The sequence below is a fragment of the Amphiprion ocellaris genome, chromosome 21, assembly GCF_022539595.1.
Source record: "Amphiprion ocellaris isolate individual 3 ecotype Okinawa chromosome 21, ASM2253959v1, whole genome shotgun sequence".
NCBI lineage: Eukaryota > Metazoa > Chordata > Actinopteri > Pomacentridae > Amphiprion > Amphiprion ocellaris.
This window is the reverse complement of record NC_072786.1, coordinates 3237945-3262149: the sequence shown is the minus strand read 5'-3', so window position 1 is coordinate 3262149 and position 24205 is coordinate 3237945. Positions and strand designations below refer to the sequence as shown.

Genomic DNA, 24205 nt, shown 5'->3' with positions numbered 1-24205 from the left:
CTGCAATGAATCCTCCCGTTATAAATAACAAGCACTGCAACAAAAAAGAAAAAAAGAGAAAATGAATCAAAAGAACGTTTCCTATTTTTTATTTTCATTTTTGTCATTTTAAAGTTACTTTAAAGATTTTCCATACTTGTTAAATTACAGATAATTTTTATTTTTATATATATATATATATATATATATATATATATATATATATATATATATATATATATATATATATAATATATATATATATATATATATATATATATACATATATATACATATATATATATATATGAAGTAAAACCATCCACTTGTGACAAAATCATCCACTAGTGGCAGAAAATCGTCCACTAGTGACAGAAAATCGTCCACTAATGATATGAAATCATCCAAAATTTTCATCGGTGACTAATTTGTCCAAGTAGACTTACCGTCGCGCATGCGCAAATGGGCAGTCGATCCGGTCGTGAAGAACCAAGCGACTCAAAATGGAGGACGGTAACTGGTCGGACGGGCTGATTTGTAGGCGATTACAGCCCTTTTCAAATTAATCATCATCGGCCGGAGTTTTGCCGGTAAAACGACGACATATTCTTAATTTGTCATAAAACAGTAAATGCTGTTAAGTGTCCGAGTCGCGCAGAATGATGTCGTTGCGCCGTTTGCCGACTACATGGAGCTCTGACTCCATTTTGTCTTCACCGCCGTCTTCTCAGCAACGTAGAGGAGTAAACTACAGCCAGGAAACATTACAGGAGTGGGCTGAGCCGACAGGTAAGTTTAAAACCACGTTGTGAAGTTAATAATGACTCAACATATCTCCCGTTTCAGTTAAGAGAAAGTTAAAATGATGAACATTACTGTCTGTCTTCAGCAGCCGTCATGATGTCACTCCTAGTTTCACAGAAAATACTAGAAGGTGACCCAGGCTGGAACAGCAACTCACTGTGTTGTTGTGGAGGAACACTAGTGTCGGACTGTTTGTGACCATTATAGATTTAAAATGCAACTCTGTCAAAGATGACATGTTTTACATCTGAGAAAGGCGTCTCTGGTTTTTATTTTGGTTCATATGAGTCCTGACTTCATGGCAAAATAATAATGGAGTAGAGAAAATGTGATTTAATGTTAACCCTGTAAAGAAATTTGTATCATATTTGATAGATGAGTTTCTGAGACCTCTATCTCATCAACATGATAAATAGTTTCCTTAAAAACCTGTTGTATATAACCTGATACATGTATTCTGCCCTATTGTGGATTATTATTCCACTACTGGCAGCTGAAGTCGTATTTCGCCCCTTTTCAAAATGGCTACTCATGAAATCATCCACAAACGTTTTTCAGGAAAATCATTGCTAATTTTCAAGAAGTAATGCTAAAAACAACATCTAAAGTGTTACTAGTTTTTTTAATGAGTCTTTTCTGCATTGAAAGAATGCATATTTAAGTAATTAATTGTTTATATTTCATTTAACTCGTGCTAAAATGTCTGCATCAAACTACTACTCCAGGCTTATAACATGCTTTTCTCCTGAATTGTCATGTACCATTTTTGTAATGTAATCTACATTATACCTTTGAAAATACAAACACACACTATTTCGATGGCTTAATTAACTTAATTATTGAATGAAATGCCATCTTCAAATGCATTTGGAGTATTTTAATAAATGCAGCATGGCTCAGAAACAGTGAACAGAGGATCAAGTTGTTGGAGATCCATTCAGCATGGAGAAACATCTTTCTACAGCTGATGAGCAGAGTAGAGAGGAAAAGTCTGGAGAGGAAACATGTAGATATTCATGTTGAAAGTGACTCAAAATTTGTCCAAAACAACATAAACTTGTCTAAAATGATTGGAAAAAAGTGTCCAAAATGACTTAATTTTCCAAAAATGACATGAATGTGCCCAAAAGTTATTGAAAAATTACCCCAAATGAACTGAAAATGTAAATATCCATGACTGAATGACTCAAATATTGTCGAAAATGACAAAAACATGTCCAAAACAATCGAAAATGTATCCAAAATGGCTCTATTTATGCAAAATGACATATACTTGCCCGAACTTATTGAAAATTAGTCAAAAAATGACCAAAGACTGGTCAAAAATAAAAACATCCATATTCAAAATGATTCAGTGATTCATTTGTTTCCATATGACACAAAGTTGTCCAAAAATATTTTAAAAATGCCTTCTTCAAATGCATTTTGAGCATTTTTACAATAAAAATTCCTCTGAAATCATAATTGTTCTACTATATTGACCTATTTTTAGATGTCAAAAAGACTAGAGGAAGAAAAGAGAAAAAGACTAGAGGAAGAAAAGAGAAAAAGAAATTACACTGAAAATATCATCAATGAGATACTGGATGGCAACACGAGTTAGCAGAAGATGAGGAGGAGATAGAGCATTTTTAGTGGAATTAGTACAGTTGTTCAGTGTGAGAACCTATTGTGAGATGGAGACAAAGCTCCCTACAGTTTGTTGTTTTGTTCTTCCTTTTGATTTTATTTATTATTTTATATATATATTTTTTTTTATATGAAGCGTGTCAGCTCACGCAATGCTAATTAGTAGACTGGAGTAAATGGAGTTCAGCTTTAGATTGTTGCCAAAACTGCCCAGTGAATCAAATTTGATACAAAAAATACATCATGAACAGAACGATAAGGCAAAATTTTTCTTTTGGATTTTGTTAAAAGGGGTAATAAACATCTCAGTTCCAAAAAATTACAATTTTCTGGCTATTTTTTTGATGACTCAGGCTTTACAGGGCTAACCAGACAAAATTAAAACCATATAAATGAAAATATAGAAAGATTAACAACAGATATCAATCATTTTTATTGGAGGAGCAACATTTAAACTGCTGTTCAACTGAGTTCAACTAATTTTAAATAGTTTGAGTTATAACAATTAAACACACGGGTGAAGAAGTGGACAAAAACAGAAAAGAAAGTCAAAGAGGAGACATATTTATTTGTTTCATGCATATACAAAACATTCCATTTATCTGAGTGAAACGAAAGCTAACGACAGGAGTTATCTCTCATTTCGAAAGGCATAGAAAAAAATCTGCAGTCATGAAGCAAAATCAGATGTTCACATTAGATTTGAAATTCATTAGAAGTCTTTCAGAGATCGACAGAAGCTCTTATTTTGGAAAAAAACATTCTTTCAGTAACAGTTATGCGGTTAAAATATCGACAGTAACATCCTCAGCTTTTACAGAAACACTTCCTATCATCATCCATAAGTAACAGGCTACACTTCATTCACTGAACTACAATACACAGAACGTTTCCTACTAGCTGGATTACAGTAATATGGTCTTTATTTGACTTTCATATTGGTTTTTATTACCAAGGAAGCTAATTTGCAAGCACGCTAAGCGGAACTGCAAAAGGCTGGCAGCCCGATACACCAACAGCCGTTTTAGTGAAGGAAAGAAGGGACACTCTGGGTGAATCTGGTTACATGTGCAGTTACTCCAGTTTCCGCATGGCTTCACACAGTTTGCCCAATTCACCTGAAATGTACAAAACGGCTAAGTAAACAAAACCAAAGATAACACAACCGAAAATACGTCGATAAACTTTCATAAGCAGGTGGTGAGACAGAAATAATCCTGTTACGGTTGGGTCGCTCATAGCCCGCTGTGCTCATAAACCCGAACCGTCAATTTAGGTCATTAGAGCATTTTTTATTTGTTTTGAAGTGATGCTTTAAATCCCAACAATTCAGTGAGTCGAAACACAAACCAGAGGAGCTGCTAACGATCTCAAGGACAACAAAACCCAAGTAAAACTCGATCGCACAAAATTGGACATATTTTTCTTGCCATTTTTACAACCCGCGTACGTTTTATTTCTTGGAATTATTAGAAAAGTATCTAAAAATGACAGCAATAAATAGAGCCTGACTGATACTGGAGTTTGGGGCCGATACCAAATTTAAGGAGTAAGAATTTCTGTTAAAGTTGCTCTAAAGGAGTTAAAGTTGCTGCATATTCGCTAAAATTAGTGTATAATAGTTAAATTTGATATTATTAGTTAAAGTTAGTCTATATTAAAGTTGCTCTATATAAGTGAAATTTGCTCTAAAGGAGTTAAAGTTGCTCTATATTAATTAAAGTTGTTCTACATTAAAGTTGCTCCACATAAGTTGAACTTACTCTAAATGAGTGACAGTTGCTGTAAAGGAGTCAAAGTTGCTCTAAAATGAGTTAAAGTTGCTCTATATTTGTTAAAGTTGCTTAATATTAGTTAAAGTTGATATTATTAGTTACAGTTTCTGTATATTAAAGTTGCTCCATATAAGTTAAAGTTGCTCTAAATGACTTAAAGTTGCTCTTTGTGAGTTAAAGTTGCTCTATATTAGTTACGGTTGCTCCATATTTACTAAAGTTGCTCTGTATTAGTTGAAGTTGCTCTATATTTGTTAAAATTGATATTATTAGTTGAAATTGCTCTATATTAAAGTTGCTCAACATTAGTGAAAATTGCTCTATATTGGTTAAAGTTGATATTATTAGTGAAAGTTGCTCTCTATAAGTTAAAGTTGCTCTATATTAAAGTTGCTCTCTATTAGTTAAAATTGCTCTATATTAAAGTTGCTCTGTATTAGTTAAAGTTGCTCTCTATTAAAGTTGCTCTCTATTAAAGTTGCTCTATGTTAGTTAAAGTTGCTCTCTATTAGTTAAAGTTCTATATTTAAGTTGCTCTATATTAAAGTTGCTCTATGTAAGGCAAAGTTGCTCCATATTAGTGAAAGTTGCTCTAAAGGAGTGAAAGTGGTTCTACATTCGATAGTTTCTCTACATTACAAATATAACTTTAAAAAGTGCAACTCGTTGTATGAATTATGCTTCCAGTTTCTTGTTGAAGTTTACATCTGTTCATACAACTGAACACGTTTAACATGATGATTGAAAACCTCAACACCTTCACCTCTTCTCATAATTACAACATCTGGAATGAGAATATAATTACAGTGTTTTTCTATGAGATGTGTCAGTGAAAATGTCTCCAAATGTTCCTTCTGTTGCTTTATCCTATTGTGAAAACTTATGGAAACAGTGACGATGGGGTCCTACAATGAATCAAACAAAGTCAACTAAAGGAGAGGAGATGGTTTTGTGCTTACTGTTGATGCTGTCTGCCAGGTTCCTGAGCTGCTGGGTGTTGTCCAGCACTTCGATGCTCTGGGTGTAGGGGTTGTAGCGCACGGAGAAAGGCCTGGGGATGGTGGCTGCAAACCTCCTGTAGACGGACACACAGGCAGTAATGTTGAACCTGAGGTGACTGAACGCTATTTAAGTTTTTTTCACCCTTGTGTTGTCCTGCAGGTCAAAACTGACCCAGTTTAAAGTTTGAAAATGTGGAAAAAATTTATATTTTCACAGTGAAACTTCTGATGTCCACATTTTCAACATTTTTGGGAAATCTTTGAACATTTTTTGGTGGAAAAAAAGAAATGTTAAAAATGTTTCTTAAGAACATTCACAAAAAATCAACCAAAATCCAGCGAATTTCACTGGATTTTGGTTGGTTTTTATGTGAATGTTCTTAAGAAAATATTAGAAGTTTTACTGATATATATGGAATCACTTTAGATATTTTTAGGATTTTTTTGGAAGATTTTTCTCATTTTTTGAAAATATTTACAAGAATTTTCTTGCCAAATCTGGGGGATTTTGTAAAAATAAAACTTTTAAGGAATTATTGGAATTTTCTTCATGAAGGTTTTGCAAATTTTCAGAAATTTGGGGATTTTTTTTGCTGAATTTTTGGATTTTTTTTCAGACAAGAAAACAATATTTTTTGGTGCTGTAAATGAGGACAACAGGAGGGTTAAAAAGATGTCCTGTCTTACCTCACTTTCTCCTTGGCATCCTCAAAGCTCTCAGCCACGAAGTAAACAGGCTGGTACTCTGTGATGGGGTATTTCTGGAGGCTGGTCTTGTCGGGGTCGAAGGGCAGGACTTTGGGCTCGTCTGTTAAACAGTACTGTACGAAAGAAATGTAAAAAAAAAAATGTTTTTTTTCCCATCCGAGTGGATTAAAATTTCTCAATGAGCGAACTCTATTCCCATCAGTAAGCAGGAAGTGCAGCATGATTCAGAGTGGACATCCTCTGACAGCAGCTGATGTAACTGGTGACCTTGATGGATTTTCATCCTCTCCGCCCCCACTTACCCACTGAACCACTTTACTGCCCCCCTGCAGGGCAGTAAGGCCGACTCCCCTAGTGACACATTAAACCTGAGTCTGAGTGGACCACTAACCCACTGCCTCAGCAACAAACCCAATGTGTTTTAATAGGAAATACACAGAGAATACAATTTGTGTCTCGATTTTGTCATTTTGTGTCTCGGTTTTGTCATTTCCTGTTTCGTTTTTGTCGTTTTCTGTCTCGGTTTTGTCGTTTTCTGTCTTGTTTTTGTAATTTTGTGTCTCGTTTTTGTCATTTTCTGTCTCAATTTTGTCATTTTGTGTCTCTGTTTTGTCGTTTTGTGTCTGTTTTGTTGTTTTCTGTCTCATTTTTGTCGTTTTGTGTCTCATTTTTGTCATTTTGTGTCTCATTTTTGTCATTTTGTGTCTCATTTTTGTCGTTTTCTGTTTCCTTTTTGACGTTTTGTATATCAGTTTGTCGTTTTCTCTCGTTTCTGTCATTTTGTGTCTTATTTTTGTCATTTTGTGTCTCAGTTTTATCGTTTTCTGTCTCATTTTGGTCATTTTGTGTCTCGTTTTTGTCATTTTGTGTCTCGACTTCGTTGTTTTCTGTCTCGTTTTTGTCATTTTCTGTTTCATTTTTGCCATTTTTGTCTGTTTTGTCATTTCCTATTTCGCTTTTGTCACTTTGTGTCTTGTTTTTGTCAGTTTGTGTCTCAGAAATCACTTTCAACTAAGTTTCCCATTACAAAAACACCTTTCAAAGAAGTGTGTTAATTCCAGATCACATGACCTGCTCCACATGATGTCATTTCCTCCTGAAGAAAAGACTGGCCAGACTCCAAGGCTTTCTGAGTTATTTAATATAAAGTAGTGTGTGAGTCAAGTGTGGATTTATGGCATGTCAACAGGTTTACTACAATATCTTTATGAATAACTTTCAATTTTACTCAATTGTATATATAATATTTAGAAGAATCTTTCTGTAAAAATGCCATGTGGTGTTTGGTTATAGGCGGCCATGTTGATTTTAGGCCTGAAAACAGCAAAAATGTCAACTATGATACAAAAAGTCCGGCAATTATATTTTGACCCTCAGGTTGTTTTCTTGGAGCTTCCTCTTACCTGCAGCTCTCCAAACGATGAAAGCAAGCCGGCTCCGTAGGCTTTGATCTCAGATCCCTGCTTACACAGGCCGAACTCCACGGTGAACCAGTACACCTGCAGACACAGGTTCATAAAATGTGATTTATACGACAAAACCAGGGAGGAATTCACGCAAACAAAACACAGGCAAGGTTGATGTATGTAGTGTGAACCCGCAGAGTCTTGAGATTTAAAAGGTCCGTTCACCTAAATCCCAAAAAACAGCAACATCTTGTACTGCCAGCTATCCATTTATATCATTTCTGATTTATGTGAACAGCTTTTGAGATGCAAAAGAAAGCTTATAGCTTGTTTCTCTTGGACTTTGTACTCACAGTAGCCAGTTTCTCAATGTATTCGTCAGGGGCTCCAAGAGATGCAAGACCAATCTCCTGTTCAGAGTAGAATCAAAGCATGTAGTTTAGAAAATGCCTTTTAAATTAATTCTCTGCATCTTCGCTGAATGTAACACATGCATATTACCTGTGAGAACTGAGCGAAACTGGGATCAGCAAACAGAGGAACGTGTCCCAAGAGCTCGTGGCAGATATCCCTGTATAAGAAACACAAATGGCTGATTAACATGAGGCGTTCTGCTTTTTTTTTTCTGTCACGTATTGACGCTAGACTCTCAGCACTCACGGCTCCGGTGTGTACGTGGGCTTGGAGCTGTGACGGATGTACTGCGTGGAATGGAAGACACGGAAGGCGAGTCCGGCCAGGAAGTCCCGGGACGAGAGCAGGCCGGCGACCGGGCGAAGCCGGAAACCTGTGCACGCTGCAGGAGATGAAAGAGAGCAGAGGGGTGAGTGTTTGGTCATGTTGAATAAGAAACAAAGAGGAAGTAGGGCGTTTGAACAGCTCCTGCCTCCCACATTCACACCCTGCAGCTTCCAGAATGAGCCGAATGATGCAATGTTGGATTCATAATACTGTTATGTTGCATAATTCTATCAATTATTAGAAGAAAACTACATTTTGACACATTTTGACACAAAAGGAAAACAATAACATAATATATATTGGCAAACTAACGTGTTTAAATGCCGGCAACAGACCAAATGCATTCAAAAAACCTTTTTACAGTCATAACAGAATCTTCCTGCAAGGGGGAAGTGCAGTGACTATAAAAGAAATGTTTTTTTTTTCATGTTTTTTCACCGTTTTAACTCGAGCAACTGTACTTTTATTATTATCCGTTAGGAATTAAATGTATTTCTGTTTCATATTTCACCTAGAATCCATACAATACATGGATTAATGGTTAAATACATTTAGGCGGGAGTATCAAACTCATTCTAGTTCAGGTTCCAAATTCAGCCCAATTTGATCTAAAGTGACCAGTAAAATCACAGCATAATAACCTCTAAATAACCACAACTCCAAATTTTAATCACAGGTGTCTCTAACTGAACAATATAGTATTTTACTTTATGGTCAAAACGACAAAAGTCATACCAAAAAAAAGACAAAAACCCCCCACCAAAAACAAGACAAAAGATTACAGAATCGAGACACAAAACGACAAAAATGAGAAAAAGATGACAAACTATGAGAAAAACGACTTGAAACAAAAGAAGAAAGAGACAAAAAATTAGATAAAGTTACAAAGTGACAAAAAAACGGACAAACGACAAAAGCGATGCACAAAACAACGAATAAGGGGAAACACAAAAATGAGGAACAAAATGACAAAAGCAAGAAAAACATGACAAAAACCAGACAAACAATCCGAAACAAAACAAAAAAGAGCCCAAAATTCGACAAAAAAAATTGCAAAGCAACAAAAAAATGGACAAAACGACAAAAAAGTGGACAAACAACACAAGCGAGACAAAAAAACCCACAAAACGACCAAAACAGTACACAAAACAGCAAATAAAGCAAGACATAAAATGATAAAAATAAGACAAAAAAACAAAAAGGAAACACAAAACGACAAAAACCAGAAACAAAACAACAAAAGTCAGACAAAAAAACAAAAAAAACAAGACAATATTACAAAAGTGAGACACAAAATAACAAAAGAACAATGTAGTATTTTACTTTATGATCAAAACAACTTGTCATGGCCTCGAAATTATTTTAAATTTATAGTTTTAGTAATTTACAATCTGCAGTTAATGTCTTCTCTGGAATTTTTACACTTTGAGGGCCGGATTGGACCCTCTGGAGGGCCGCTTTTGGCCCGCGGGCCGCATGTTTCATACCTCTAAGGGTTAATTAGGCTGTTAGTGCTACCCCGCTAAGCTAGCTACCGTTAGCTGGAGTTAAAGCCAGATTTTCTTTTCTGTTGTTATTTAGCTACTGTTTCAGTTATGAATTGAAAACTATAAACTAATGTCTAAGATATCCATTTATCAAAATTAATTATTTTTTAATTAGCAATCACACATTTTAAGAGAGTCAAAAGTTCAGCCTGCTAAGCTAGCTAACATTAGCTGGAGTTAGCAAAGGTTTTGCTCCACTATTTAAGATAGTTTCAAAGATTATGAAGATATGATTTCATTAAAATATCTGTTTTTAAATTAGACATTACAGCTAGGGGAAGTGATGTGTTGTAGTAGTTTTAGCCTTTAGCTAAGGCTAGTAGCGGCTATAAGTGACATAGATAGGGACATCAGCGCCCTCATCAGGACAGAACTTACACTGCAGGAAGCGGGACACATCCTCCAGCTGTGGGATGTTGTCCTGCCTGTAGCCGCAGTATTTCTCCAGCAGGGGGAAGACCCGGTTGTGTTCGCGGCAGGCGTGAGTCGGGTACAGAGTCTTGAGCTCCTTGAACACGATGCCCCATGTGGCTCTTTCCTCCTCTGTGTACTCCACTCTGGGGATGGTTTGGCCACTGAGGACAAAAGGTGACAACAGGAGTTATAAACTGATTCAGGTGCATTAGGATGACAAACATACTAGTGTTTGCCTCATATTTTTGTATCTTTGAAGGTGCTATAATCAGGATTTATATCATGATGTTGGATCTAGTGACATTCAGCGCCAATTTCTATGGTCCCCTTCATTTCAACAAACAAAATAATTTTTTATAGAAACTCCACAAATTATGCCTAATTAAATATATATACTGTCAATAATGCTTTTACATATTTGGAATGAGTCTTACATTTTGTTGTAATAATGCCCTTGCTGAGAGATACATTTTGGGGTTTGGCACTGGGGAAATAGAATCTTCTGAGACATTAAATAACCACTAGCAAACAATATAATACAAAAACTTACATATAGATTTAACCCTGTAAAACTCACTGTTGCAAAATACGTCACTTTTATTTATTTTTTATTATTAGTTCTTACTATTTCTGTCTAAATAAATGTATATTATTTTTGCTGTTTTTTCTATATTGGGGTGTTACAGATTATATATATATATCCAAATATAGAAAAAAAATGAGCAAAAAAGCAAAAATTATATATATGTGTGTGTGTGTGTGTGTGTGTGTGTGTATACATATATATACATACAATTGTTTTAACTATTACTTTTTATTTTTGCACATTTTTTCAGATTTTACAGATTATATACACACACACACACACACACACACACACACACACACACACACACACACACACACACACACACACACACACACACACACACAATATTCTTAAAATTATTTTTGATTATTAGCTTTTATGTATATATAATAAATATATATTTTTGCTATTTTTTTGATATTTAGGTTTTACAGACTATATATATATATTAATTTGTAGCTTTCTTATTCATATCTAAATAAATATATATTGCTAATTCTTTTCAATATTTGGGTTTTACAGAATATATATATCGTGTTTTTTTAAAAAATCTTTTCATTATTAGTAATATGAACTGGAATTATGTCATTGACAATGTGTCAGTTTTCCCCATTATATTTAATACCATATTTCTTTGTTTATAGGAAATATTAAGGAAACCATCTCGTGGTTAAACACAATTTAACTGTCCATTTGCTGCAAACAATGAGCCAAGGTTCTATTCTGTACAATTTGTAATGCTTCAGACTTTTTCCAAATGTGCTGCTGATGATCAAGTTAAAACTGTTGGTTTGGATTTTCATTTTCTCCTCTTCTGTTGTCCCTCAGATTTACCTTTCACTATGGAATGCATCACTTCATTACTGGTCAGCTCACAGCGTTTTACAGCTATGTGAACGAGAGAAACCTCAGTGGGCATTTCACTGGGTTTGGTGCTCTTTGTAGTGCCTGTGAATAATACTTCAATTACACAAAGACGAGAGCCCTTTAAATCCCCCACTGCCTGCCTGTGATTTGTCCCTATTTGTTTATGATCATTTTCAAGGCGAAACAGGGAAAGATAAGATTATAATGTTTGAACTGAAGCGTTAAAGATTTGAATTTAAGAATAGTTACTGTCTGTAGTTGTATGCGATGTCGGCAAACTCCTTCCTGCGGGCTCTGTACACTGGATCTGTGAAGCCCTGCACACACAACGCACACAAAGCAAAGCCATGTTAGATCTCATGATCGCAGCCTCGCCACTGAAAGCTAAATCAAAGAGTGGAAATCCTCCGCTAAGGCTAAACCCTGTGGCCTTTGACAGCATTATGCACTCCGTCTGTAATGAGAGCACACAGATACATATTCAAATGAAGCCTTTGTAGAGTGTTTTCCAGCTTATGATGAATACATTTTGCTTTAATGGCGGTGGCAAAAGGGAGCAATTATCTATAATTATAGGGGCTCAATTAAAGCAATGACATCAATTTGTGCGTCCAGATAGTTTCCATGAGAATAGGCGACCGAGTGCGGCCTGTCATCTCTCCACGCCGCCGCTTTTTCAAGAGACCCTGTGGGCGTGAGTGGATTCACACAAACACACACATGCACAGGCAGGATGTGGTGACCAGACGGTGACGGATGAGTCAGCGCTCACCGGGTGATCGGCGTCCAGCTCGGAGCCGTAGCTGAGGATCTGGTTGGCGAAGCGGTCCAAGTCCTGGATGTCGTTAGGGAACCACGGCACTGCGGGATAATAACAGTCATTAGACGCTGATAATTTATGTTTTTATTCAACTTGTATTGGTTCAGGTCAGATCAGTTTAGCATATAGGATGTGTTTAATGTCTGTAGAGCAACTAAAAGCTGTCTTTGTATCCTTTTATGCCATATTATGCAGAGCTGAAACAATTAGCACATTGCTAAACAAGAAGGAGCAAATTAGAGAAGCAAAATTAGAGAATTTGAGCATTTTTTCCCCTTTAACTTGAAAAATTATCACACACAAAATGACAAAATCAAGATAGAAAACGACAAAATGACAAAAATGAGACACAAAACAACAAAAACAAGACACAAAATAAGAAAAACGGACACAAAATGACAAAGTTGAGAAACAAAATGACAAGACAGAAAATGACAAAACCGAGGCAAAAAATGACAACAATTGCACAGAAAAGGACAAAACCGAGACACAAAATGACAACAATGACACAGAAAATGACAAAAGCGAGATACAAAATGACAAGACAGAAAACAACAAAATCTAGACACAGTGACAAAAACAAGACACGAAGCGACTAAACCGAGACAGAAAACGACAATAACGAGACACAAAATGACAAAAATGAGACACGAAACAACAAAAATGACAGAAAACGACAAAAGTGAGAGAAAAGGACAAAAATGAGACACAAAATGACAGAAATGATTATTGTTTAGCTAATTAGAAGGTGGTTGTTACAAAATTCAGATGGTTATTTATTTGACATTTTAGTGATTTTCAGTCATTTTTTACTAATAAATTGGGTCTATAATAAATAATAATGGAATTTGTAAAGATATGATCCTAATGAACATAAACATTTTTAATTTTAATAAAAATGTGTGCAAGATATGTTCCATGGACTTCAAAAGTCCCTCAATTACATATTGACCTAAATAACTATTGAACACTCATTTCAGTTTTTATTTTTATCAACAGTGAAAATAACTACCAGCTGCAGCCTGAATATTGTATAATTCTTGACTTATTACAGTACAAATTGATATTGATGATCATTATGTTTGTCTACAGGATTTTTTTATTGTCAGCGTCGTGGCATTTTGACACTCAGCAGAGCCATACATGAGGGGCATCTGCTGGTTCATGTGGATTTATGACACTCAGAAAACACTGGGGCCTGATCATTAATCTGGGTTTGTGCCGTGTGGTCCAGCCCGAGGCCCCGGGAGGACAGTAGACCCCTGCCAGGCTCCTCTGTAAACACTCTGTCTCCAGATAAATATCCCCTCGTCCACTTGACCCTGACCGGCAGACCACGGTGTCTCTGTGGAGGGTCCACGGTGGGCCCGTCTGTCTCGGCCGGCCGTGACCTTGGCGTGTCCTCCTGGCCTGTGTTATTCTGGTGCTGAGACACAGAGCTCCTCTGTTCCCGCCAGGCCTGTTGGTCCTCAGTAGCTAAACTAATGTCATTCTGGAAACAACTAATAAAGGGGTCTAGATGTGGGCGAGGGGCCATCCGTCTGCTCGGCGACGCTGGCTGGACAGTACTGAGTCTGGCTCGGGGTCACGAAGCAGCAACACCCAGCTCTAGTTGATAAATGGACCATTTTAGCTGCACTGCTCTCCGATTTATTAGATTTTTTTTTTACACATTCTAGCTGTGTGGCTTTCAGGATGCCAATGTTGGTCCGACAATTTAATCCAGACTGAAATATTTAACCCTTGTGTCGTTCTGTGGGTCAAAATTGATTCGTTTTAAAGTTTGAAAATGTGGAAAATAAATCTATTTTCACAGTGAAACTTCTGATGTCCACATTTTCAACATTTTTGGGAAATCTTTGAACATTTTTTGGTGGAAAAAAAAGAAATGTTAAAAATGTTTCATAAGAACATTCACATAAAAATCAACCAAAATCCAGAAGAAAAAAAAATCCAAAGAAGAGCAAAAACATTTGCAAAAAAACAAATTCTAATTCCAAAAAGTCCTGCTTTTATTTACTGTAATTTATTTGTTTTTGCCTGATATTTGCCATGCTTAATTATCTGAGCCTCAGGTTTATTGCAAAAAGAAAAACACAACTATCCTGCTGTATTTAAAACCACAGTTGTAACCCCTCCTGTGACATTTATGCACATATTTTAATTAATTCATATTCTGGATTCATGCTCATCTTGTCCAGCGTGCATCGTTTTTCCACAATTACACACTCACTAACCTGTGTCCTTCTGTTTGTTGCGTGACAGCTCGTGCACGTGGCCGCTGATCTGTGTGCGCAGGCCGTCGATGACCTCATCCAGCGCCTGGGAGCAGGTGGAGTCCACGCTGATGAAGAACTCGTACTGGTCTTTGTTCATCCGCGACGGCCGGGACTCAATGTGCATCAGGTTGATGCCCTTATCCTGCACAAACAAAGGAGCACGGGAGGTTTTGGTGAGACCTCGGCTGATTTATGTTGCTGCACTGCAAAATCTCTAAATCTTACCAAGGCTGTTAGTCTTATTTTTAGTCAAAATGTCTCATCCCACTTGATTTAAGATAAATTCACTTAACAAGAGACATTTCAGCAGATGGAGGGACTTGTTTTAAGACAATGCATCTTAAATATCTTGTTAAGTCAAACAATCTTGAAATTATCTTGTTTTGAGTTGAATTTTACAAGAAAACTCAAAATAAGTTTAACCCTCGTGTCGTCCTGTGGGTCAGATTGACCCGTTTTAAAGTTTGAAAATGTGGAGGGAAAAAAAATATCTTCACAGTGAAACTTCTGATGTCCACATTTTCAACATTTTTGGGAAATCTTTGAACATTTTTTGGTGGAAAAAACAGAAATGTTAAAAATGTTTCTTAAGAACATTCAGAAAAAAATCAACCAAAATCCAGCGAATTTCACTGGATTTTAGTAGATTTTTTTCTGAATGTTCTTACAGAAAATATTAGAAGTTTTACTGATATATATGGAATCACTTTAGATATATTTAGGATTTTTTTGGAAGATTTTTTACTCATTTTTTGAAAATATTTACAAGAATTTTCTTGCCAAATTTGGGGGATTTTTTTTTTACCATAAAACTTTTAAGGAATTATTGGAATTTTCTTCTTGAGGGTTTTGCAATTTTTTTGCTGATTTTTTGGATTTTTTTTTCAAAAACGAGGCAAAAGAGGAACAAAATCTGAGTTGTTGCTGTTTCTAGCTGCCTTTCTCCCACCACTAGAGGGAGCTGTGTGGCTGCTAAACTGCTGGTTATTTGTCAGACTTTGTGGAGTCCACTGTGACCTCGGGTCAGCTGCCTTGAACTTTGTCTGCACACTGACTCTGAGCCAGACAGACTGGACTCGGCTTGGCATAGTGAATTCATTCAGGACATACTGTAGTAGTTTAGTGCAAGATTGTGGGATGAATCACTCCTCAACACACATTTCCAGACTTTTCTCATGATAATTCACAAGTTTTTCTTAATATCTAACATACAGACAGTCCCACTTTAACAAACAACATGTCTTCACGTGCGATTAACCACCAGAATGTGTTTCTGTTCTGAAACTTTTGGGGAGGGAGAGGGAGTATTTTATTCTCTGTCTGCAATAGGCTCAGGAAAGAGGGCGTGAGCAGCAGGGCCTCCCGTTTTCCCGCATCTGGATCCTATTCTACATCTAACAGCAATTTTTAAGGGCCATGTGGTCTTGCATCCCTCGGGAGACAGTGGACATGACCAATGATGAGTCCAGGTTGGCATTTTAAAAGAATCATCATTGTGAATCATCTATTCACTGTATTACAGAATTAGTTTCTAAGCTTTCTAAAGAGATGCCAAATAGGAAAAAGGTGTGTTTTCAAATTGAAATTCAAAAATATTAAACTGATAAATTCAAGAATATGACATATAGAACCATTTGTATGACCTAAACCAGGGGTGTCAAACTCATTTTTGTCCAGGGGGCCGCATTCAGCCTAATTTGATCTCCAGTGACCAGTAAAATCACAGCATTTTTAAACCATAAATAACCACAATTCCAAATATTTCCTTTGCTTTAGTGCAAAAAAGGACATTCTGAAAATGTTCACATTTAAGGGATTATCTTCTTACAAAACATCATGAACAACCTGACATTTTTTTATTAAAAATAATCTACAAAGGAGCACAACATTTAGTCACAGGTATCTGGAACTGAACGATATAGGATTTTACTTTATGATCAAAACGACAGAAGTCAGACAAAAAAAAGACAAAAAGTCCAACAAAAGAAAGACAAAATATCACAAATGAGAAACAAAATGATACAAAAATTAGATAGCGACAAAAAAATGGACATGCGACAAAAATTAGACAAAAAAATGACAACAGCGAGAAACAAAATGTCAAAAAATAAACTAGCAACACAAGTGAGACAAAAAGGAAACACAAAACGACAAAAATGAGAAAACGACAAAAGTCAGACAAAAAAGACTAAAAACAACAAAAACAAGACAATATTACAAAAATGAGACAAAAATCGACAAAAGCGAGAAAACGACAAAAAAATCTAACAGCACAAATTAGACAAAAAGGAAACACAAAATGACAAAAACCCAAAACAAAACGACAAAAACGTGAGACAAACGACAAGTCAGACCAAAAACAAGACAAAATATTACAAAAACGAGACAAAACAAAAACGAGACACAAGACAAAAGCGAGAAACAAAATGACAGAAAAAACTAACAACACAAGTGAGACAAAAAGGAAACACAAAAAAAGAAACAAAATGACAAAAACATGAGATAAATGACACGTCAGACAAAACAAAAGACAAAAAAAAAACAAGACAAAATATTACAAAAATGAGACACAAAATGACAAAAGAACAAGGATCAATCTAGTATTTTACTTTATGATCAAAACAACTTGTCATGGTCTAGAAATTATTTTAAATTTAATGTCTTTTTTGTAATTTTTACACTTTGTAAAGTCGCCTCTTGGACCGTATTGGACCCTCCAGGGGGCTGCTTTTGGCCCGTGGGCCGCATGTTTGACACTCCTGATGTACACAGACACAAACTAACAAGGAACACCTCTCTCAAATCAGAGAAACCTTTCGAAATTGAAGATAAGTTGCACTTAAATATGTGTAACATGCACCCTAAGTATTTGGACATTTATTGCATTTAGCAGGAAGAGTGAAGCTTTAGATGCATTAAAGTTTGGAGTAAAAGTTCATAAAGTTCCTTGGTATTTCTTTTAATAAGCACAAAGAAAAATGCTTCAACATGTGCGCTCTGCGGTCTGGTCCAGCTTAACATAACCGGCCCTAAATCCTCCACCTAGCGGGACGATGGGGTCGTTCTGTCAGATTTGTGTACCCCTCCGAGCCGTCCCTCCGCCGTGGTAACGCTGCTGCCGCCCTGACTGAGGCTCCAGGTCAAGGTCGGCCCGTCACAAGAAAACCGTGCTGCCGTATCACATGTGTGGATAAGCAGCAGCGGAGGCTTTAATGTGCGACTTTCTCAACGAAGGTGTAGATTAAACACGAGAAGGAACACGTGACGGCCGCCACAGCTGCTCGGATAAACGTTAGCACATGAGCTCCGTCGCTGTTGATGAGTCAGAAACGAGCAGCGTGCATGTTTGAGACTGGGTTCGAGGGGCCTGCTGATGGTTTGGGGGTCGTTGGGTGTGTTTTACAGGAGTGGGAGGAAAGAGGGGTGGATCAGGGGGAGGATCGGCAAAGTGGGAGCTCATAGGTTCGTCCTGATGTTTACTGCTGCATTCAGAGGGTTGCATCTGGCACATGGTTGGCATCGATCAGAGTCAACACAACCACATCTCCTGCCCCCACTGACGTGGAAAATCACATGGCTGCTCGAGTTCAACCCAAAAATGTTATTCTTTAACCAAGAATGGATCGATCAGAGAGAAAATATTGACACATGGAGGCTATTGTAGTTGCAAACTTTCAGATCATAGGCTTATGTACGGTTTTGTTTTCATGTCTTGTTTTTGTCATTTTCTGTCTCAGTTTTGTTGTTTTCTGTCTCGTTTTTGTCATTTTGTGTCATTTTGTGTCTCGGTTTTGTCATTCTCTCATTTTTATTAATTTCTGTCTCGGTTTTGTCATTTCGTGTGTCGTTTTTGTCATTTTTTGTATCGGTTTTGTCATTTCATGTCTCGCTTTTGTCATTTTGTGTCTCCGTATTGTCATTTTGTGTCTCCCTTTTGTTTTCATGTCTCGTTTTTGTCATTTTGCCTCTGGATTTTGTTGTTTCATGTCTCGTTTTTGTCATTTTGTGTCTGGATTTTGTGGGAGGAAAGAGGGGTGGATCAGGGGGGGGATCGGCAAAGTGGGAGCTCATAGGTTCGTCCTGATGTTTACTGCTGCATTCAGAGGGTTGCATCTGGCACATGGTTGGCATTGATCAGAGTCAACACAACCACATCTCCGGCCCTGGAAGATTACATGGCTGCTCGATTACAACACAAAAATGTTATTCTTTAACCAAAAACTGAATTTATCTCTATCTATTTTGTCTGTTGTTGTAGTGTTTCCCTCTAAAATTCTGGAAAGATCAGCAAACTTGAACCTTGATTGCTCCCAGTCACTATTTACCTCGAATGATCTTCCAGTCACGTACACATGGATCGATCAAAGGGAAAACATTGACATGTTGAAGTTCTTGTAGTTGCAAACATTCACATCATTGGCTCATATTAGCAGCAAAAACACAAAGTTTTTGATTGATTTCTTTTTTTGTCGTGTCATGCACACTAGTACCCAACCCTCATGGGTTTACAAACACCAATATACTAGCATTGCTCCAATACATCCAAAACCCACATTATTCTGCTGCTCAGTTCTCAAACTAAATATGCTGCCTTTTATCCCAGGCCTGGCAAAGAATTCTGCCATGGAAAAGGTTCGTCTTCTAAAACATAACTCTAGTTTTCAAGGTCATCCAACCAAAAGAAATCAGAATAAACAGAGAACATCTTCCTGAAAAGTACCTCCCTGATATCTTCATACACAGGACAGTAAAAATTGAACCTATTTCTCAACTTCACCTAAATTACACAGCAAACAAAGTCTGTCCTCTGGAGCAACATTAAACCTCCCCGTCTCTAAAGCTAATGCTAATAGGTCTTTGTGTTTTGCTTAAATTCTACTTCACGTAAGATTCCACACTGTATCTGTCCTTTATAAGACAATAAATTCGTAATTTTGGTTTATACCAAGTATCAACAGACCATTTTTCTCTCAATTTAGGAAACATATTACTTACTATCATTATTATCACAGAATAATCTATTACGAACAATAAATGATAAGTTCTTCAAATGAAATAAAGATTGTAGCTCATTAGCCCAGCGGTGACGATTGGAGACGCCTCAATTAAATATCTTTTTTGTGATTCTCTGATTGGACATTTTCACCGGTCTGTTCCAAAAAGTGAAGCATTTGGCATTTATGTCTGATGTTTGGAGGTTCCCATCCCATATCTCCAGTAAATAAGCGAGTCATTTCAGTGCATGTTTTGTAATTTAATATGTTTTTGTCATTTTGTGCCTCGTTTTTGTAATTTTGTGTCTCGTTTTTGTCATTTTGTGTCTTGCTTTTGTCATTTTGTAGAAATATATAAAGGGAAATATATATTTTTTATATAAAATATACTATTAGGTGATGCGCATTAAAGATTTAAATGAGAAAATGAAAGTCTGACCAGTGCTTTAGTATACTGATGCAATCAGGAGAATATTCCAACAGTGTAATGTCTGATTTTTTCATTCCCATGTAGTAGGTGGGTTAGTGGATCAAAGAGTGGCCTGTCGTGTTTGCACGAGTGATAAACAAACATGTGAGATAAGTCCAGTTTGTTCAGTTTCCTCCTTTAAAGAGCCACAAAAGTCCAAGATCATTAAAAGCTATGCCACAACTGCTCCATATAATCATAACTGACCTTCATGTGCTCAGACACTGTTGGAAATAATTCAACTATTACAAATAAAGTTCTAGTGTAGCTGATCTGATGCTTTAATCTGTAAATATTCATCTAGGTGGCTTGTGTTGTTCAACGTTAATCAGTGACACGTCTGTCATTAATGTTTTGACGGAAAAGTTTGTGCAGAAAGCGTACAAGAACACTCTGTTTCTCGCTTGTTTAACCCATAATCCATTCTTTAATCTGTTAAATCCTGACTTTGAAATCTTCTTGTGCATAACCCTCCATAAACTTATTGACTTATCGTCCTGAGATGAGAACATTCACGAAGATAAATCCGTTAGTCATTTCGCTCAGCTTTGCACAAAGACTGGAATCAGGGGATGCAGATTAACCCTCTGAACCCCGAGCAGTTTCTCACATTTTCACTCACTGTGGGCTCATTTTTCACTGCGATTAAAATCCTGCAGCTCTAGGAAAACAGCACAACCATGGCTGGAAGTACAGAAAACGCAAACGTGTCCTCTGTGCAGTAGAACAACGCGATAATAGGTTAAAAAAAGCTCAACAAAATACTGGAATCAACATGTACAGCATTTATCCAAGTGCCTACAAATATTGGGCAAAAAATGGTTACTCTATGTACAATAGATGTTTTACTTTATTCGATTTTTGATTTATTTCCATACTCGCCTCCTCTTGGTTCAAGAATTTCGTACAAAAAGTTTATTTTTAGCAAAATTTCACATGTAGAATAAGCTGATTTTCATTAAATATCAGGATTTTAATCCTCCTGTCGTCCTGCGGGTCAAATTGACCCGTTTTAAAGTTTGAAAATGTGGAAAAAATAATATTTTCACAGTGAAACTTCTGATGTCCACATTTTCAACATTTTCGGGAAATTTCTGAACATTTTTGGTGGAAAAAAGAAATGTTAAAAATGTTTCTGAAGAACATTAACCAAAAAAATCAACCAAAATCCAGCGAATTTTGCTGGATTTTTTGTGAATGTTCTTAAAGAAAATAGAAGTTTTACTGCTAAAAATGTAATCACTTTAGATTTTTTTTTTTTTTTTGGAAGATTTTTACTCGTTTTAAGAAAGTATTTACAAGAATTTTCTTGCCAAATTTGGGGGATTTTTATTAATTTATTTTTTTTTACATAAAACTTTAAAGGGAAACTTTTACGGGATTATTCTCTAATTCTTCCTGAAGGTTTTGCAAATTTTCAGAAATTTGGAGAATTTTTTTGCAGAATTTTGGGATTTTTTCAGACAAGGAAACAATTTTTGGTGCCCATAAATGAAGACAACAGGAGGGTTAAGCTTAGATTTGGATACTTTTCCAGGCAAAAACTGAAAGTCCCACATGAAAAGTTAAAAATCTGCTCATTTTTTCACACTTTTTGCAGTTTTTGTCTCTGATAAATGGTATAAATGTGGCATTTTTCCCCTCCAAGATAATATGTCATTCAAACCTGCCAGAGGGTTAAACAAATGAGGTGTAGAGCTGTTGGTGGGTGGATTTAGTTCAAAGGTTCAGATGCCTAACCACCTGTTTGCTGCATATTATACGGCTTTATATCTAGCTTTCAGATACGAGAGGGATGTCAATCTCCAGTGAACAAAATTCTCAAATATTGAACTATTCCTTCAAACGTTCAGCCTTTTTACTCTCAAAAGCTGTTATATTATTGAAGAATATGTGTCTAAATGTGCGTCATAATAGTCATTTAATACAACAGAGATCATTTCGAGGTCACATGTTAAGTCAGGCTTATTCACGTGCAAAAAAAACCCCACCAAAAATGTGATTGAACCACCCCCAGGAATTATTCAACATTCCTTCTTGCTCAGTTTGGTGACTCACTGGAGGAGCTGCTTGTAGTTTCTGAGTTTTACAGAATGAAAGCTCCAGTCTCAGCTAATGATATAGTAGTATGTGTAAATGTACTTTAAAGATCAGGAAAGACGTCTCGATTGATCTGTGGTTACCTCAAAGAGCCGCAGGGCCTTGGCTAAAGCTCCGACCTCCTCTTTCAGGGAGAAGATGCAGGAGATCACCTCCGACTTCTTGTCGGTCTCCTCCTCCAGGTACATGGAGCCGCTTCTCTTCCGCTGGGAATGAGACATTTCAGGTAAACACACAGCAGCCAACGATTAAAAAAAAAAAAACACTTAGTGAGCTTATTAAATGCCACAAATACACTTTTTTTTCTTTTTTAATCGTCGGCATGTTCGTGTTTGGATCTCTTTTTGTACATGTGCCTTTAAACACAATCGCAGGCAGAAGAAAGAGCATGAAATCCATCTTAAAGCATTTCAAAGCATCTGATGTGTTTTACAGAGCTTCACACATGCTACAAAGGATTTTTTGCAAAAACACCATAAAATTTCCTCTGGTGCATCAGAGGAATAAAATACACAGTCCACGTGATTATTTAGTAAATTTAACATTTCTGAGATCGAATTTATGATTGTGAAAGGATAGTGAAGATAATTAACGATACTCTTGATGAATCTCCACATTTTCTTAATGGTTTTGCATGTAAAAGTCAGAAAATAATGAAAAATACCTGTTAAAATCCTCCAGAGCAACACTCCAAACCACAAAGATGCACAATTTATGATCACATTTGATAAAGAATGTCAAGAAAAATGATTAATTTATGGTCAAAACTGTTAAAATGTTTGAGAAACGTAACTTTAAAAACAGTAGATGGTATGCAGGGGTATTTTTGTGGAAGTTTTTTTTTTCTCCTGGTGTATTATGACAGCACACATTGTTTAAATGTTTCACTAACATCAGCTGTTTTTGCTCTATTCACTGAGAGATGTTTGCAATTCTCCCGCTTTTGTGCGCTGGAATATTCCAGCAATGTCTGGCTATATTACTGCTGCTGCAGTAAAGGCAACCAGATTTGAATAATCAGATGAAATATTACTTGTTTTATCACCAAAAACAGCAGCAATGAGTTGATAAGCGGCAGTAATTCTGACATGTCTGTGATATTTACCCCCGTGATCTCCTCTGTCTCTGCCTCGGTGCCGTAGTCTCCATTGACTCTCTTGTATGCAGCGTCCATCCTGCCGTCCTCAGGTATGTCTGTATCGTCTGGTGCTGAGCAGAGCTTCTCTCTCTGGGCAGCTCAGGCCTTTAAAGGCAGTGGACCACGTGACTCCACACCCCTCTGCTTGGTCATGGGACGCATGTTGTGAAACAGAGCCACGATCACACATCTGGTTCCTGTTGTGCACCGCTGGGCTCAGGTTGCCCCTCTGCCTGCGACGAGTTGTGTTTTTTTTTTTTTTTTTTTTTTTGATGTTTGTAGTGTGTCCAGCCGGACTGACCTGACTACAGGTAGAAGCCACTGCTGAAACACACCGAAGCACTTCTACTTACCTGCTGAAATGGAAAAAATCTCCAAGCCTGACTCCATTTGAAGCACAATTTATCCTGAGACCACTTTATTTTTCAAATTTTGACATTACATTTTGTTATAACGTGCGAGCAATTTAAAAAGTCAACATTTTAACCCTGTAATACCCACTGTGGCAGAAATGCAACATCAGTTTTATTCTTTTTTTTAAAATATAATTTTTTGTATGTATTTTTTAGTTTTTGCTCATTTTCTTCTATATTTGGGTTTATATATTATATTTATTTTTATTTATTACTATTTAGTTATATTTTTTGCTATTTTCTCTCTATATATATGTAATGTGTGTGTGTGTGTGTATATATATATATATACGTATATATATATACACATATATATTTGTATTTATATATTTGGGTCTTACAGGGTTAATGTCGTCAAATGAAAGAAAGAACAACACAATTAAATATTTGCGTGAACCATTGAAAATTTTGGTATTTTTAGCCTTTTTTTTTTTTTTTTAAATTAAACTTTCAAAGGTGTTTTGACCACACAGCAATACTTAATCATTCACTTAAAATGTTCGTTTATTTAACATTTACTTCATATATGCCA

General features: G+C 36.4%; 1 protein-coding gene across 1 annotated transcript; it reads right to left on the bottom strand.

The window, feature by feature from the left end:
* Window positions 1-2960: 2960 nt before the first annotated feature.
* On the bottom strand, window positions 2961-23386 carry pah (phenylalanine hydroxylase). The gene is made up of 13 exons (XM_055006611.1): window positions 23228-23386; window positions 22206-22328; window positions 14518-14701; window positions 12233-12321; window positions 11710-11777; window positions 9969-10165; window positions 7963-8098; window positions 7804-7873; window positions 7656-7712; window positions 7300-7395; window positions 5876-6009; window positions 5147-5262; window positions 2961-3530 (listed from the first exon to the last, which is right to left on the bottom strand). Exons 1-13 carry the CDS (start codon window positions 23294-23296, stop codon window positions 3487-3489), a joined length of 1383 nt encoding a protein of 460 aa, XP_054862586.1. The 5' UTR covers window positions 23297-23386; the 3' UTR covers window positions 2961-3486.
* Window positions 23387-24205: the final 819 nt, after the last annotated feature.

What these genes read in the sequence shown, in the direction of transcription:
- pah (XM_055006611.1), bottom strand. Translation starts at nt 23,296, where the DNA reads ATGGACGCTGCATACAAGAGAGTCAATGGAGACTACGGCACCGAGGCA. An exon ending in CAACAAACAGAAGGACACAG is followed by an intron (nt 12,322 to 14,517) that starts GTTAGTGAGTGT and finishes ATTATCCCGCAG; the next exon opens with TGCCGTGGTTCCCTAACGAC. An exon ending in CCTGGCAGACAGCATCAACA is followed by an intron (nt 3,531 to 5,146) that starts GTAAGCACAAAA and finishes TGTACATTTCAG; the next exon opens with GTGAATTGGGCAAACTGTGT.